The sequence below is a fragment of the Camelus ferus genome, chromosome 17 (assembly GCF_009834535.1).
Source record: "Camelus ferus isolate YT-003-E chromosome 17, BCGSAC_Cfer_1.0, whole genome shotgun sequence".
NCBI lineage: Eukaryota > Metazoa > Chordata > Mammalia > Artiodactyla > Camelidae > Camelus > Camelus ferus.
The window spans coordinates 3,272,316-3,290,377 of NC_045712.1; the positions used below are offsets into that span (position 1 = coordinate 3,272,316).

The window sequence follows — 18,062 nt, forward strand, 5'->3', positions numbered from 1 at the left end:
AGCCAAAGAACCCAATTAAAAATAGGCAAAAGATCTGCATATACATATGTTCAAAGATGATACCAACAGTCAGTAAACATAAGAAGTTGTTCAACGACATTAGCCATCAGGAAGATACAAATCTAAACCACAGTAAGATATCACTTCACACTCTCTATGGCAACTAAAATAAGTGTTGGTCAGGATGTGAAGAAATTGGAACCCATACACTGTTAGTTGATGATAAAATGACACAGCCAATTTAGAAAACAGCTTGGCTTTTTCTCAAAACGTTAACATAGAGTGACCATTTGATCTAGCAATTCCATTCCTGGGAACACACCCTAAAGAAATAAAAACATTATGTCCACTCTTAAAAACAACAACAACAACAACAACAACAAAAACCTCTAAATGAATGTTTATAGCAGCATTATCAGCCAAAAAGTGGAAACAACCCAAATGTCCAACAACTGATGAATGAACAAACAAGATGGTATTATTTCCATACAATGGCCTGTTATTTGGCCATAAAAAGAAATGAAATTCTGATACGTGCTGCAACAAAGGTGAACCTTGCTAACATTATGCTAAGTGAAATAAGTCGCAAAAGGCCACATATTGCATGATTCCACTTATATGAAATGTCCCTAATGGGCAAATTCAGAGACACAAAGTGGGCTGGTGGTTGTCCAGGACTGGGTGGACGGAGGAGCGACCAGTAATGAGTACAGGTGATGAAATGGTTCTGAAACTAGAGAGTCTGATGGTTGCACAACTTCGTGGATAACCTAAAAACTGAATTGCACATCTTAAATTGTTGAATTATATAGTATGTGACATATCTTAATAAAGCTGTTACTAAAAAAGATGGTATTGAAAGTCAGAGGCAACACTGTAATGATTTTTTGTTTTAGAGAAACAGTAAAAACAAGTTCTTCTCAGTTTAAGGAAACAGAATATTGTAGATGAAATAGTACCTCATAGGTTGCTAGAGGCCAAGGCATTTCTGTATCTCTTATATTCTTACATTGGTTGATTCATATATTCATTCAGTTTCGTTTATTCTACAAGTTTCTTTATTTTCACAAAGTTAGTCAGCTTCTATTCATAAATACCTGCCCTCTTGGTGATAACATTTGAAAAAAGTAGGAGAAAGTAATCACTGAGTTTAAAAATAAGAAAATCCATTTTTTGACTCCCTCACCCTCCCTTGCCCCTGTGAATAATTCTGGGTTACCTAAAGGATAGTGCATAAGGTATAATTAATCTAAATTTTATGAGGTCAAGGTAATAGATCACTCACAGCACAAGACTGCATCGAATTTGGGGTGGGGAAGAAGTAAGTGCCTTGAAAAAAATGAACAAATTTGAAATGCTAATGATATACAACAATGCAAATATTTGGCAGCAAATTAACACTCTCATTACAATTAGTGTGTACCCTAAATACATATATCGGGAGTAAATTACTGACACACAGTGCCATCCACTGAGGGTTTAGTAGCTAGTATAGAATTTAATCTCTGGTAAAATATTCAACAGAATAATTGAGTCCTTGGAGAAAACATACACACACACACACACACACGCACACCAACACCTTTTTATGATTCCCCTGAATCTCAGATTTAACCTCTGGAGCCTAAAGCATGCTTTATTGTCTCCAGGGATCATGTATTACAGCTGCGAAGTAAAAACCAGCTACTGTGGCACATAACATACAAGTCAGCGAGGAGTCCAATGGCTTGTTCCAATTAGACCCTACTCAGTGAAAGGTGCTGAATGCAAAGACAAGGGAATCTGGCCCTCGACAGCACAGGGGCCTTCTTCAGCCAGAAATGTCATAACACGAATCATAACAATGCATGGGAGAGCACGGTCGAACTGCGACAGACACAGGTCGGTCAGATACTGTAAATGCGGTAATAGCTAGTTTCTGGAACTTTAGAGTGCCAGACAAAAAGGTCAAATTCAGGGAAAATGTCCTAGAAAAAGAAGTCCAGAGAGAGGGTCACGGGGCCAAAAACCAACTCTGAATCACTTGAAATCATTACCCTATGGAGAAAGGGCCAGTCCTGCCTCCTTCAGAGAAAGCCTTTAAAAGGGTATTCCAAGAGACAGGCACAAAAGTGCTGGGGGAGAGAAAGGTTACTCTTTGCAATTCTGTAGCTACTTTTTTTTCACTATTTCATCAAATCTTACTACAGAAAGATTAAAAATCCTTTTATGCTCTTCGGAGGAAAATACAAGTCGTAACACAGAACTTGCCCAGATCGTCCCACGTTCAATCAAGGCCGCCCCCCTCCATACTTTGCTTCCTAATACAGTTAAGTTACAAAAGCACCTGATTTTGGTTTCATTCCTAGATGTTTCCATTCTTCTTGATGAGAGTGGTCAGGGAAGACAAGGAAAGGAACTGTGCATATGTTGGTCCATTAGTTCCCCAGGGCGGCCGTAAACAAATGAGCACAAATGTGGTGGCTTTCATCTGCAATCAAGGTGTCTTCAGGGCTGTGCTCACCGCAAAGGCTCTCGGGGAGCGTCCTCCCTCGGCTCCTCCAGCTTCTGATGGCTGTGGGTAACCCTGGTGTTCCTTGGCCGCGTCCTTCCTATCGCTGCCTCTGTGGTCACAGTGCCTTCGTCTCTTTGTGTCTTCTCCTCCTCGGTCTCTTAGAAGAACCTTGCCGTGGAATTTAGGGTCCAACTGCTTAACCCTGGAGGATCTCATCTCAAGATCCTTAATTTAATTACATCTGAAAAGATCCTTTTCCCAAATAAAGTCACACTGATAGGTTCTAGGTGAATACATCTTTTGGTAAGTTACTATGCAACCCACTACAGGTGATCAGTTAGGTTTTGACTTTGAACCATAACCTCTCACATAAAAACTCCCAAAAAAGAATGGCTAGTGACAGGATCAGAGTCCTCTCTAGGCTGGCATTTTCTCCCATTTAGAAACTGCTCCCTCCTCGCAACCAACTGCAAACACCTAACTGATTATGGACCAAACCTTGAGTCAAACTTACAGCACAGCGATGGGAAGAGTTGATCCTCATTGTCTAAAAATTAAACTTGAAAACCAATCAAAATTATTTTAATATTTATTGTCTAAGTTATTCACAACAGTGAAACAAAAAGGGACGACATTTTAGGGACTTATTAATTTAAAAAAATACAAAGTATTAGTTGCTTTTAACTTCAGTGATATTTTTAAAGCCCTGCCTGATCAAGTTAGTCTGGACCCCAATATCCGGTCCTGGTTGCCAATTTACATGTGTACTGTACTCTTAGAATCCTTCTGAATTAAAAAAAAAAAAACACCAAATCTCCTTACTTCATTGATTCAGTCACAAACTACTCTTTGACAGCCATGTAGACCCCGAATTGGACTGTGGAATGACTGCAGGAGATACATCTAATAAAGCAACAGCTACAGTTAATTAGCATCTGCACATTAATAGGTTTTGTGGAAGAGACAGAAAAAATACAAGTAAGAATAATGTTGTATACTTGTGAATTTCAATTTTTCTTTGCACCACAACTCCCAGTTGCCTACATCACTAAGAACCAGTAGCATGTCCAAGTACTGACTAGTTCTGTCGTTTATATTATGAAATTTTCAGTAGACACCAATGGTCACCAGCAATGTCTTTCTAGTACTATGGTAAGTGGCAGACAGTACCTACCAAAAACATTATTTCAGAAACTCAGCAAGTTTTGATTTGAATTTTTCTAACTATTCAAATGAGAAAAAATATTCTCTTCTGGAGGATCAGTGCCCTCCATTGATAAATGTTAGCAGCTTTGGTATCCAAATATTCCTTTGTTGATTGAGTTTTAATAGATTTAAATATTCTCAATTTTTATTTATCCAAACAGTCATCCATCAATATTTTATTACTCAAAAACAGAAGTCTGCCTATTTAAGCAGCCTTCCTAATAAAAAATCAGTCAAGACAGTCCTGGGTTTGGCCATCTATCAAACCCCGCGTTAGTGTTCTGATTGCACAATTCATTCTTTGGCTATGAAAGATAAATTAATTAGTGAATATCAAAAGCAATGAACATTTGAAATTTACTGTGAATAAAAGCAATGATCAAGGCTCAAAAACCAGGTTGCCAAAAGCCCCAGTTCAAATATGGGGCTCAACATTCTAGACTGAATATATTTCTTTTATCTTTACTACCATCAGCACCACAACTGTCAGAGGGTGTCCAAGTTAGGGAGAACTCCTACAGTCCCCAACAGAAAGACCTTTTTCAGTGACGTTATCTAATCAGCTGCTGTTCATCAATGTGATACTTTCACCATTAAAAATTGTTGGCTGTCCCATAACTGATAAAGTAAATTGATATTAACCTCAGAAAGGATCAATTTATTGCGTTGCTTTGTCTACATAAAGAAGGCCAACATGGAGTGGTTTCTGCACCTGAGTCTCCCCTTCATTGATCATCCTCATCCTTCCTCTTCTTTTTGCCCCCCTTTCCCTCTTCTTTTCCCATCCCCTGAACACAAGCTCAGGTGGTAGATATGCAGGGTTTGAATAGTGTACCAATCTAGTTTCTTTTCCCGGCTCAGGCGAGATACCAACAGAGATCAGCATACCCACCGCTTCCTTCAAAAGAACACCACCTCACCCAAGGCCAAGACAATGCCAGTTTCCCTACAGCAGGCAGGCAACTGATTTTGTGAAATGATTTAATTTGACCATAAGCAATGTGGAGGTACTTATGTATGAATTATAGTCATCCACAACAGGGGAGGACAAGTAGCATTAAGTCTTTAGTTTTGAAGATCTGAACTGTTACAAAACAGCTGAACTTCTTCCAGGAAGAAGGCCCCAAACAATGTTTACAAAGCAATCAGTCTGCAGGCTAACATTTGGAGTTACGGGATTATTCTCTTGGAAGCTCTTCATAATAATCTACATTTAAAGTACATCTTTTTCACATGTGGGGGAGGAATGCTGTGGGAGTTAAAAAAAAAAAAAAACTTATAATAAGATGTCATTTACTGTTTGGGGATATAAAGTTTGCCAACCCATAGTTATTTACCATAAAATATCAATATTCAGAATGTTTTACAACCTACTCGCAGTAAATTGGAAATCTGCATGTTAACTTTTAGAGCAGAAATATTGTTATTAATTATTCTCATCATGGAACCTGAAACCAATTATATTAAAATTAGAATAGCAAATGTATGCATAATTGTGGTATACCACATTATGGTTTTCAATATTAACAGTAAATCAGCATTATGACAGCATCAAGGAAGCTAAAAAATTAAAAGCAAAAAAGAAATCCGTGATGGATGTGCCACATCGTCAAAGGCTCTAAACACATTAAAAAAATCCAAGTTTGCATCTTGGAAGAAACAATTTATTAAGCACCCAAATCTACAGTTTGCACATGAATTCCATGAGGAGGGTGCAGTTTTAGCTGTTATGGGGAAAGCAGGCGTGTCAATTTGCTCTACCCATTGGATGAAGGGGAGAGTAAAGGAAAGCTGATCCTAAACACATCACTGAAGCTGTACAAACTCTCAGGCCAGGTGTGCAGGATACAAACAAACTCTGATGGCATGTTTGATGTGTTCAACGCATGGACTTCCTTTTTATTAGTCAGGTTAAGGCCTCCTGTCCCAAAACATACCCTAAGGTGGAATTAGGATGTCTACTGTCTTCTATACAGCCACAAGGTGGATTTACTCACATCCACCTCCAAAGAACTCCCCAAGGACCAACAGAAAGTCCTTGGATGCAGTGGTTCAACTCATGCCCCAAATACGGCCTCATGACTTTAACATCCAATTCGTATTACTTATTCATTTATTCAACAACTATTATTGCAAGTTTACTAAATGCCAGGCGCTGGGTAGACCCTGGGAAATCAATCAGTCATGTCTGCTAGCCCAAGGTGAAACCGAAGGAGTAAGCGACAGAAAGGGTATCAGTAGTCTACTGTTAGAAATAGGCTCTGTGACAGCAAGAGAAGTGATCGCCCACAGCTTAAAATTGCAGGGAGGCCGAAAACAAAATGTGCTCCAAATTACATTACGATAATCTATGCTCGTGAAAATGTCCACAACTCATCACGCGTGACTGAAATTATGCTGTGCCTGTTAATCAAGGAAGGTTTTTGGCACTAAAGATACTGAATTTAAAAAAGTAGGGAGGTTAGAGGCATCATTTCCATTAGCTAGAATTTTTGCTTATGTGCATTAATTCATCTTTAAAGTGCTAAACACAAGAGATGACCAGATTCTGTCTATAAAACCAGTATGAAAATATTTTTTAAAGAATCCACAAATAATGTCTACCTTGTAAGATTGTCCTATGGATAAAATTACAGAAGGTATATAAATGAAATCTGAAGTTCAGATATGTTAGACAGAGGTGAAGGGATGCTTTTCTTATAAATCAAAGTGGGTCTAAAGCAGACGCAAGCCAGGGCGCCCTGGACGAAGAGCTGAGGCTGCTGTTCCTCACTTAATAACTATGTAGATAATGAGTAATTCAGTTACTTCAATCTTCAATTCATTTTTTTTTTAAAGACACAGGTCAGGAAACCTTTCAGGTCCATTTCAGCCATAAAATCGTATGATTAAAAAGAAAGACATCATCTCATTTGCATATTAAACTACAGTAAAGTGGTCAAAAGGCAACATTTTTTTCCCCTCAATGATTATGAAAATGCTTGGAGTGAAAGCAATTACCCAGTAACATTCAAAAGATGTCACTGTCATGATTCACCTTATACCACTGAAGAAAAGTATTTTAATTAAACATGATTTTTGAATAAAGGCAATGCCTTTAAATTTTTTTTTTAATTTAAAAAGATAGGGAAAAAAAAAAAGTCAAGCTATTATGTACTCATGATCAAGAGGCTGGACTCCGGAAAATGACTAGACTAGAAAGGGTCCCAATTTATAAAAATACATCACCCTCAAAATAACCTTATACATGTATTTTCTCTTTGTTGTGTCACTGAACAAGCAATTAATAAAGGAATTCCTTTATTCATACATACAAGGTGCTGTAGACTTTAAGTCTTTACGTCTGGAGTGTAAGGATGGACAAGATGGTCTTAGCACTCTTAGCACTTAGATTCTATCATAGGAGTCAAACAATGAGAAAAAATAAGCATATAAAATCATTCCGAAAACCATTCCAGGTCTCCTTAAGTCCTGAGGATTGAAAAAGAGGATGCTTTACATAGAAGAGTAGAGGACTCCAAGAAGACAGGCAGAGGAGAGGAGAAGACATGATAGGAATTGCTTCTTACATCAGACATGGTGGCATGGAAACCTTCCCTTAGGAGGTCACACCTGTTTTAAGGGCTAAGGATCATAAGAAGGGAGCATGTGAAGGATCGGGAGAAAACCCAACAGGCAGAGGGAGTGAAAGTATCAAGGTTTTGGTGCGAAAGATAGTTTGTCATTCTGGAGAAATTAAAATGAGACCGTGGTAATGAATTTGAGATTTATTCTGCATGCAGTACAAGGCACAGAGCAGGAAAGTGGAATGATCTCATGTACATGTTTAAAAGATTACTGGGGCTGTATTTATGGTAAATGGTTAAAGCAGATCTAGAGAAGACACACAGACACCAGGTAAGAGCAGATGTTTTTAGAAACAGTATGTCTTGATTTTACCAAGACATTTGGCAAAGATTCTCACTACTTTCAGAACAAGTAAGGAGAAACTGGGGTTTGATTATAGTGTTTGGGTAAATCTGTAGCTAGTGGAACAGAGTATGTAAAGAACATTGATTTAAAATTTAATTTCATTGTAGTGGATGGTCTCTACTGGCAGGCTGCCCTGTCCTGGTCAACATTTTGTATCAATTATCTGAATAGACACAAGCTTATCACATTTTCTGTTGACACTGAGGTGGAAGGATAATCAACATGTCAGATTTTTTAAAAAGATTTAAAACGATTTAAACTGTGAGGGAACAAAGGGTCACTACTCAAAAGGTGAATTTAAGAGGGGTAAATATAATATTCTGAATTTAGGTTATAAAATAACATGATGGGGTAGCTCGGGATTAATAGCCATTCATGAAAAATCAATTCTTTCGATTTTACATGACGTAAAGTTAAAATATGAGACTGGGGCTCTAATTTTAAAAAAAAATGTGAGTAACATTGTCAGTCCCATTCACTGGAGAAGAAGTTCACATCATGGGATATTAGTGTTCCCACTGTCTTCTTCAAAGGTCAAGGTGCCTGCATGGAATTGGGTATGTTTCTATAGGGTTACAGTTTAATAGCCGATTGAACATAAGTGAGTGTTGTACAGATGGTTGGGGATCAAGTACCTGGAGGAAAAAAGAATTCTGGGACAAGGGACATGAACAGAGTTTCACATATTTGCAGCCTAACCACAATCATACGGCAAGTGCTAGGAATGAAAGTGACAGACATTTAGACATTCAGCTCCAATATAAGGAAGAGATATGGGGCTTGCTTTTGTATTTTTGAGCAACTAGAGCAATTACGGATCAGGAAGCTTTGTGATGAATGGATGAGCTCTCTTGATGTTTAGAATTTTGCAAGCTGAGTGATTATCAGCCAAGGACTCTGAGGGTGGCAAGGATGATAGGCACATAAGAAGTGGGATGAGCAGGGAGGCAGGGGGTAGGGGGGGATTCCAAATTCAGGCCAACTCAACTACAAAAGGAGTGGCACAGCTTTACTTAGGCTAAACTATTCCATTTAAACGACTGTCCTTGTATATGAGAGTCTGTCTCTCAGATATTTTTGGTAGTAGAAACACTTGGACTTTTACAAAAGGACGACCTTAAGAGTCGGTAATTTGTTTATCAAATGTCATACATTAGACAAACAAAGGGTTGGTAATGCTACGTTAATCTCTTTTCTGTTGTTGTCACCGTTGTTGTTTTCAAAATTTCCTATCCTAGGAAATCCAAAATTCAAAGAAGTGCAAGAGTTTAACTGAATACAGAGATTTTCCCTACACTAAGAGTCTATGATTATTTTCTCAAATGAATCCAACAAAATTTATTTGTTAAAAATAAGTATATATTTGTGATATTTGTGTTATAAGTAAATAATAGATTTGTGTTAAACCAAGAGAAACAGACACTTGGGTTCTGTAGCATTCAATCAGACATATTCTCTGATTACTCCGTACACTTCAGATTATCTGGAGGACTAGCTCATAAGACATTCACCAGCAAAATAATCTTGAAATCCCATATACACCTAATATGAGAAAACTCATTTCTCAGCCCAAAACATGCCAGCAAATGGCAATAATAGATTAAGCACTGGATATTAGGTATATTTGATGTTGAGTTCCCAGAGAGGATTTTGTTAATGAGAATACTCTGCAAGGTTACTGCCAACAGACTTTGTAATTAGGAAACCTTTGACATTAACGCACTGCTATCTGAGTTGGGATTTTACACAAGGAAATGTATAATCATATATTTCAATCAAATATATGAACCCTTAAAAATGTAGCTGCTCATCAATCCTCAAAGGCATCTCTACTCAAATGTGTACTCACTGCTCTTGCCTGCGGATTTCATTTTCAACTTCCTAATTCCAGATTCCACTATCTTTCATACGCTCATAAACTTTTATTAGATGGTGCTCTTAAGAGATGGCAGTTTGTTTTTTAAATGCGTTAAACCAGAAATATAAAAGGTAAAGCTTTGATTGTCTCTATTTTCTGCTTTTTCATTAGTTTTTAAACTTTTCCTATTCTATGCAATAAGAAAAAAAATAGAGAATTATAAGATTAATACACTGCCAAGTGTTTTTTCTTCCAGCTCTGAGCTTTATGGTTAAAGCACTTCTCATGTTGACTATTGAGCTACTGGCAATTCATTTGTTTTTACATACTCTCTTTGTAATGTGTGTGTAATTTGTTTTACATATAGACTCATACGTGTGTAAATTTGAGTGTTTGTGAATTTATGTGTACAAAGCATCATAGAACCAAACTATCATATACTCAATCTATCTCAGTCCTTATAAAAGCGGAATACATCTTCCCATCCAGATTTATAATTTATCCTACAAACAAGGTATTTCCCAGATATGAAACAAGGGTAAAGAAGATCGCATAACAAATTAAAATCTGTTTGGTTTTGGAAGATAAACTGTTTTGAAGGCTTACCGGTAAAATGGCACAAAAACTCAAAGTCACATTTGCAGTATGATATAATTGCTACTTACAAGCAAACTGAAGCTTTGCTTCTCTGCTAACAATTGTTCCAAACGAGTTTGTTGCTATGCACTGGTACGTTCCAGCATCTTGGGTTTTATTGGGGTTATTGATCAACAAGCTGCCTTCAACAACACTGTAGCGGAAATCCATACCAGTGTCAACATCTGTTCCGTTTAACTTCCACCTATAGTATAAAAATGTCAGTGGATAAAGCCTTGTAATATTAATCAATATTTTCTGAATCGTCTAAAATATATATAAAAACTATGAATGGCATGAAATATCATCTCTGACTTTTTCAACTGTGGTAAAAAAAATATATAATTAGAAATGCTCTACCGAGCAATGGTGACAATACAGATGTTTATGGAAAGAGCACATCCTTTTAAAGGAAACAATGTTAAAAATTTAACACTTGTTTTTATGACTACTCAGGATGCTACAGACATTATGTCTTTCTTTTCTTTCTTTTTTTTTTTTTGAAATTTCCCATAATATCTTACAAAGCTTTCTCCAAACAGTGCTCCTCAGTAAAAATCTTATCTCTGGTTTGCAGTCATTCTTTAAATGGGTCTGTAGAGATGACAGAATACACCACTTTCTGGTAGATGGCTGAGTATCTGATGCAACTGCAGCACAGTTGCTTTGATTTGGTCCTTAACATGACTGAAAGTGCTGACCACAAAGCTGGGGAATTCTACTGATCTAGTGCGGTCTCAGGAGCCAAACTGGCCTTAGCCGTGAGTCACTCGGAAGATCTCCTAGCCATCGGCCCTCAAACATCAACCAGCCATCCCAGTGAACGACAGAGCAGGCCATTTGGTCACAGACACAAAGAGAGTTTTGTTGTTTTTTGGCTGGTTTCCTTGGATCATCTGTGTATCTGAGTGCAGAGCCTGGCCCAGTAAATTAGTTTTAGTGAGAACCACACATTTAAACACCAAAGCATTAGTAACAAGGTCTACTTTTTTTTTTTTTTTCAGTCAGCCAATAACATTCCAGAGAGAGCTTATTTTAACCAAATTGCCTTTCAGTAAGTTGTCTGAATACTTACGGACTTCGGAACTAATACAATTCAAGGATTAGCTGTCTTATTTTTTTCTCTTCCGTGCCCCCGCCCCCCAATCCCACACAGAATATCAGGTAATGAAAACAGCATAGCTGTAGCTTCTGAATTATGAATACTCTCACAGTAGCATTCACAACGGGAGATGTAGAGCCAAGGAAACACTAGAGAACAAAGGAAATTGATCAGAAGCAACAACAGGGATAAAGAATGAGAAATATTCATTTTTATCTCCTTCAAACAGTGAAAACCACTTATTTAAATCTGTGTGTGTGTGTGTGCCTACGTACTCATTGTGTATCCTCTTACAACATCCTGGGACACTATGTCTGGTGTGCATTACGAAAAAGGATTTAAATGAAATGAATGAAAGCCAGTGAGTTTCAAGACTTTGGATATTGGGTATCAGTGAAAACATGTTTAAAAATGAGCACTTCTTTTTGTGAAGACTGTCTCACACTTCAAAGTCAATCTCAAACTGTATCTCTTCTAATGAAGTCTTCCAGGACATCCCTAGTCAAAATAAATCAAAGCTTCCCCCAAACTCCTACAGAATTCTCCTTCCCCCTTTAGGTGGGAATTCTGCCTTCCCTGTAGATAACCTGCCTACATTACTTTTGTATTCTCCCTTTAGTACCCTGGAACCTGGCACACAGTGTGCTCAGTAAACACTTGTGGTTGTATTTCTCTAAATATTTTACTTCTTTGCTGGATATTTTAGCTTTGAGCACACACAGTTTAGGAAGCATCATGGCCCACCACAGACCAGCAGTGTATTTGCGTTCACATCTATATCTTTGAAAATGTAAAAATATAGAAACACGAGGGGTGGGAAAAGTGGGCCAGATCACAAAATGGGAGATAGCTCTTTATATGTTTGTTCATAAGAAGATGCGTATTAGAAACTGACACTGTTTTTAAGCTTGACAGTAATTCTGTGTCCTGACACAGACAAGAAAGTTAGAAGCAATAAAAAGGGAACAGCCAGGTTACATGCTATATGCTCCTGAATCTCTGGAGCCGACTGCCTGCCCTGGACTTTTTTTTTTTGTCAGCTTATCACATCTCTGTCATAACTCTCAGTTCAAATGATAGTCGAGCAATTTAATATGACAAATCTCAGAACTCAAAGAGAAAATTGCAATATGATGTGAGCTGCAAACAGAGTATGGAATTGAAGAATGGGACCATGTAAGCCTTTTTCAAAAAGCAGTTGTGGGGATAATGAGACCACCTCTGTGGGTTTGTCCACACTCCTCATTGCAACCCAGATGCTCTGTGGAGAGTCCGTTAATCTACTTTATTATCTGCTTTTACTTACAAATAGCAAAGGAAAGCGGATTATTTAGAAAATAAAGCGCTTGCTGTGAAATGTAGTTGAGGCTCCATCACAAAGCACTCTACCAAGTTTTATTGCCGTGAAGTCACTGTTTGTTCCAGCTGAATGTGGACTGAACTGAATTCCTGATTTTACTCCCTACTGAAACGCTCTTGAAAAATTCAGAATTTATTTTCAACGTCTGAGGAGACTTTGAAGAACTGTTAATACGGAGGCGATGCTCATTTGGCACACAGAGGTTTTCCCAAGGGCAAGACAAATGGAGGGGTCTCATAAGCTGATTTCTGAATCACTCCAAAGAGTGGGGCTGTGCACAAGCACACACTGACACTGTGAAAAGCTCTGGAAGGTGCCATTTTTCGTACCTGCCTGGGCAGCTATCTATGGGATTTGTTGTAGCAAAACCCTCTTTCTCTGTTCACTGTGTCAACTGGGCACCAAAGAAGGGGCAGGACCTTTCTGACTCTGAATTTGTCACCTGCAAACCAAGCTCAATACAAACTTGACAGCCAAAGTACTCCCACCAAGTATATGACCACTCCTGCTGTCAGGAAACAGAGGTTGAGAGCCATAAGTAATGTCACATGTCCCGAGGGAAATTTAATGCAAGGGATGTTGGCACAAGTCAAAACTTGTGAAGTTTTTCTGGGTCTGGGTCAATCCTTTCAAAATTGAGGGGCAGGAAGCCATGAAAAGAGAAGGCTCAGTTGAGGGAACAGACAAAGGAGAGAGGTCAGTTGGGGTGTCTAAGGGAAAACCTCATGGTGAAGACTCCCATGGAGAACTCACCTTGAATTTCTCCTACTTGGTCCTCCCTCTCAAAGTCAGCCTGAAGACTGAAAAAGTTCAGGTAGAAAGATGCCTGAAAATACCTGAGCCCTCCATTCTTTCTCTGGCTTTTTCCCTCAACAAAAGGGAATTTTTAGCTCCCAGGTCCCAATCAGCTATTATGTGACAGAGAAATGGCCAAAGGTATCAAGGAAAACAAAGCACACTGCAACCAACTGCCAGTGCGTTTGATTAAAAGTTTTCTCAGCTTTTCCTGGCCATTTTTAAAAACAGAACAGGTTTCTGTTCCATGGCTTGTTTTAAACAACAAAGCAAGGCCCTGTATCTAGAAGCACAATGTTACAAAAAGCAAGGTTAATTAATGGGCACCATTTGGGGGAAAAACAAAGCAGCAACTTGCCAAATTCTGCTGCAAAATTTGTTTTCGTTTATGGTAACACTTGAACTTACACTTGGCAATGTACTGAAAATGAGGGCCATTTAACTCATCATTTATGTATGTAGGAACCTTTGCTTCTTGCATTTCTTTTTTTTCCCATACTATACAAAGTATTTTAAAATGTTTGATGTAGCCTTGAATTCAACATATGAAAAGGAGAATAACGACATAGTCTGATTTTCCCAGGACAGTGCTGGGTCCACACCTGCTGTCCTGGGATAATTATTAACCGTGGCCTTTTGCTTTCAAAAGTATCCTGGTTTGGATGATAAATTGGATGTTCACCCTAATGATATGGTCCATTAGAGAGGTTTGTTTGTTTGTTTTAATTTCTGGAATATACTTTTTAATCCACATGGCAAAAGATCAAATTTAGTGAAATACCTTCTTTTCTGTGAAACTGTCACTGGTATCTTCCCTCTCTATTCTGAAGCAGACTTTCTTTCCCCCAGGATGTCCTAGAACTTGGGCATCCTTCACTCACACTCGGAGCATAGCACTGCAACTACTTCCATCTCTACGATGTTCCCCCAGAAGCACACAACGTGAACATGTAGCATACTGGTCTTTCAATGCCTCTGGAACTTCTCAGCTGCTTAATACGGTGGTTTAAACACCTTTCTTAGAGGACAGTTTTTCAGAATCCTAATATATACCTTAGGTCAAAGCAGAGACACTATGATGGAATCTTGGGTGGAAACTGCAATAACTCACTCCTGGTAATTCTTAAAGCCAACTCCATGGACCCTTGAGTTTGAAAAACACTGGGGTGGTTTGATGAATAATGCTATGTTTGATGAATGAGTGAATGAATGGATGAACAAAAGGGCACACAAATTAAATTCTAAAATAATGTCCACTATGTTAATACCACCATCCTTTAGCTTGTACAGAATGTCCCCCTTGTCCTCTGCCAGTTTGAAAACTACCTATCACAGTTCAAATTCCATTTTCTTCTCTTGACTCCTTGATGGCTCCAATCTCCAAGTTTACCTCCTTCTAAACTATGGCACATGCCATATACTCTTTTGGCTTTTACATACTATTATATATTGGTTATTAGTTTATAATTTTTATCATTAAATTTGAAAACAGGCAGAATAATAGAAGATAAATGTCAGTCATAAAGAATCATGAGACAATCAAAATCTGTGTCTAAGAAAAGGAATATTATTACTTTTGAAATCCCCTATTTCCATTTCGATTCTAATTATTCCCCTCTCAATGATCAATTAAAATATTTAATTTTGGTTTTTCCATTCCTTTGATTTTCTTTCTGATTTTATCATGTATGTTAGTATCCTTAAAAAACTACTCCATCTTACCTGCCTTTGAAGTTAAATATGGAATTACACTCTTTATATTCGTCTATGATTTGCTCTGTTTACTCAGCTGTGATCTAGCATGTTGAAAACGAAATGCATTCATTTTCACTGCTACATGGGGTTATCCACATCCTAGGTTATACATATATTTATATCATTTATATTATGTTAAATTTACTCTTCTAGATTTCTGTCAATATGGTAGGTTTGAAAGAGTGTGGCATTTTAGTTTTAATTTGTATATTTTTGCTCACTAATGGCAATGATAATAATCTTTTTATATTTTTGATGGATATTTGATGTTCTTTTCCAAGAAATATCAGATCAAGTCTTTCAGTAATGTTTTTATTGGGTTACTTGTTTCTTACTTATTGATTAGTGGGAATTCTTTAAATAATTTAGATACTAATCCTTTGTGAATGATATATATTGAAAATATCTTCTCCCAGTTGGAAGCTTATAAATTTGCCCCCCTTGGGAATTTCTATTCAATAGAATACACTAATAGTAATGAAGTTCAATATTTTCTTTTGTTATTTGTGCATTTTTGTCAGTATTGAGAAATTTTTCTTCCATCCAAGGTCATAAATATGTATGCCCATTTCCTTTTAAAAGAGTTGTAAGTTTCCCATGTTGGTCTTGTATTCACTTGGAATTGATCTTTGTGTATGCTGTGAGGTAGGGATCCAACTTTATTTCATTTTTTTAACCATATGGATAATCCACTGTGCAGTATTTATCATTTTAATTTATTTCTAATACTGTCATGACTTCTATTTTCTCTTTTTAATCTTCACAAGAGAGTATTGTTTCCATTATTTTTATTGTTTAGTGCAATTGACTTTATGTGGAAATACTAACCTTTTTCACCTGCTTTACTTACCATTTGTCCTTGTATCTTAGGTAGTCTATGTGGAATCATTTTTATTCTGCTTAAAATCTATCTTTTAGGACTTTCATTAGTCAGGGTCTGCTGGACAGTAACTTTAGTTTCTGTCTGCTTGAAAGCACACCTGTTTTCTTCTCCTTTTTAAAAACTATTTCTGCTATACAATAATCTGACAGTTTCTCTCAGCATTTTGAAGATTCTGTCTTCTATCTTGCATTTTAGGATGCTCCTGAGAAGTCAGCTGCTGGTTTTATTGTCATCTCTCTGCAGGTTAACTGTATTGCAACTTTGGCCTATTTTTATGATCATGTCTTTGAGTTGGTATTCTGACCATGATAATCCTAGATGAGGCTTTATTTTTATTTGCACTGCTTGAAGTTCACTGGGCTTCCTAAATCTGTAGCACTGAATGTTTAATTAGCTTTGGAAAATTCTTAGCCTTCTCTTTAAATATTGCCTCTGCCTCATCTTTTTTTTTTTTTTCTTTCCTTATGGAATGCTGATTAGACATGTGTGAACGTTTTCTCCTTCTCTCTCTCTCATATTTGCTCCTTTTTATCCCTTTCTGCTGCCTTGGGATGATTTGTTCAGCTGTTATCTTGTACTTGAGTAATTGTCCTTTCCGTTGTGTCTCATCTGTTACTAAAACCACTTAGCACCAAGGTTTGAAATAGGCAATTGCTTTTGCTCTTCAGTCCTTCAGGAGGCAAGGCTGTTTCTTATTATATTATTATAAGAATGTAGTCCTTGGGTCCCAGGTCTATTCTGGGAGGTGTTCTCATGTTCCACTTTCCTATTGGTTGAGTCTAGGTTTTGTCTTGTGACCCTAGCCTCCTGTGAAGCTGCAAAATCCAAAGCCCCAGTTCACATAGTTCATCAAGATGGAAACTTTTTAATGTTCAGTTTTATTCTCTAGTTCCAAATCCACTTACTGAATATTTCTTACTTTCCTGCTAGTTTACTGATGCATTTTTATAAAGGTGTTTTTTAAAAAAGTATGTAGCTAAGTAATGTTAAGGCTTTTAGTGAGATGGTCAATTAGGATATTTAATTCCTGGTATTTAATTCTAAAAAAAAATGTGACAATGAGTGTGTATATGTCCATGTATGACTGAAAAATTGTGCTGAACACTGGAATTTGACACAACATTGTAAAATGATTATAAATCAATAAAAAATGTTTAAAAAAAAGATTGTCTCTCTAGCATACTTGGGATGCTTGTAAAAGCTCTTTAGGTAATCAGCACTCTGTAAGCATTTGCTGATTTTAATAACAGAAAGTTTATGCCTGGAAACACATGCTTTTAAATCAACAAACCTGATATTAGGTTTAGGATTCCCTTTAACTTCACAATTGAGCTTCACTTTTTTCTCTTCAGAGTCCAAAGGGAACATTACATTACTTGGTTCTTGAATAAAAACTGGGCCATGCAGTGTGTAGTCATCTGAAATGAGAGGAGAGAAAATGTCCCAAAATGAACACCTTCTAAATAGAAACAACAACAGGAAACAACAACAAAATGAAAATAAAAGAGGTAAACTAACAAAAAATAGTAATACACAACAGATTCAGTTTCAGTCTCTGGATTAAACTTCCCATGGCAGACTCATCTTGTGAATTATGAAGTGGAGATGTGAACTCTCCTATTTCATATTGATGACTTACTTTCACTAAAAACTTCCAGATACAGAACTGCTTGGCATTGCCTTTTCTTCCCTCTACGTCTTATTGTTCCATCTGTCTTTAACTCAGCCTTTTGCTTTATTCACATTTATGCCTCCTACATGCCTTTTGTGCTGCCATCATCCTGGACACCTGTCTAAGGTCACCAAGCTAAAATGTCTCTGCTCTGTAATGGGATAATACAGTTGGAAGCAATCAAAGATGCCTTCATAAATACATTAATAGTGAGGAACAGCTCTGACTGCTAAAATATGCATAAAACGTTCTTAAATTAGGTATGTAGGTAAATAAAGAACAACCTAGAATCATGATTCTCAAATTATCTGTGGTAAATACACAGTTTG

General features: G+C 37.3%; 1 protein-coding gene across 3 annotated transcripts in view; it reads right to left on the bottom strand.

The window, feature by feature from the left end:
- The window catches only part of CNTN4 (contactin 4), an 813,748-nt gene that overhangs the window by 260,216 nt on the left and 535,470 nt on the right, over positions 1-18,062 (bottom strand). For all 3 annotated transcript variants that reach the window (XM_032458061.1, XM_032458059.1, XM_032458060.1), the window contains 2 exons: positions 17,353-17,479; positions 10,196-10,371 (listed from right to left, as the gene is read on the bottom strand). In XM_032458061.1, coding sequence (XP_032313952.1) covers positions 10,196-10,371; positions 17,353-17,479 — 303 coding nt within the window. The remainder of the gene's footprint in view (positions 1-10,195; positions 10,372-17,352; positions 17,480-18,062) is intronic.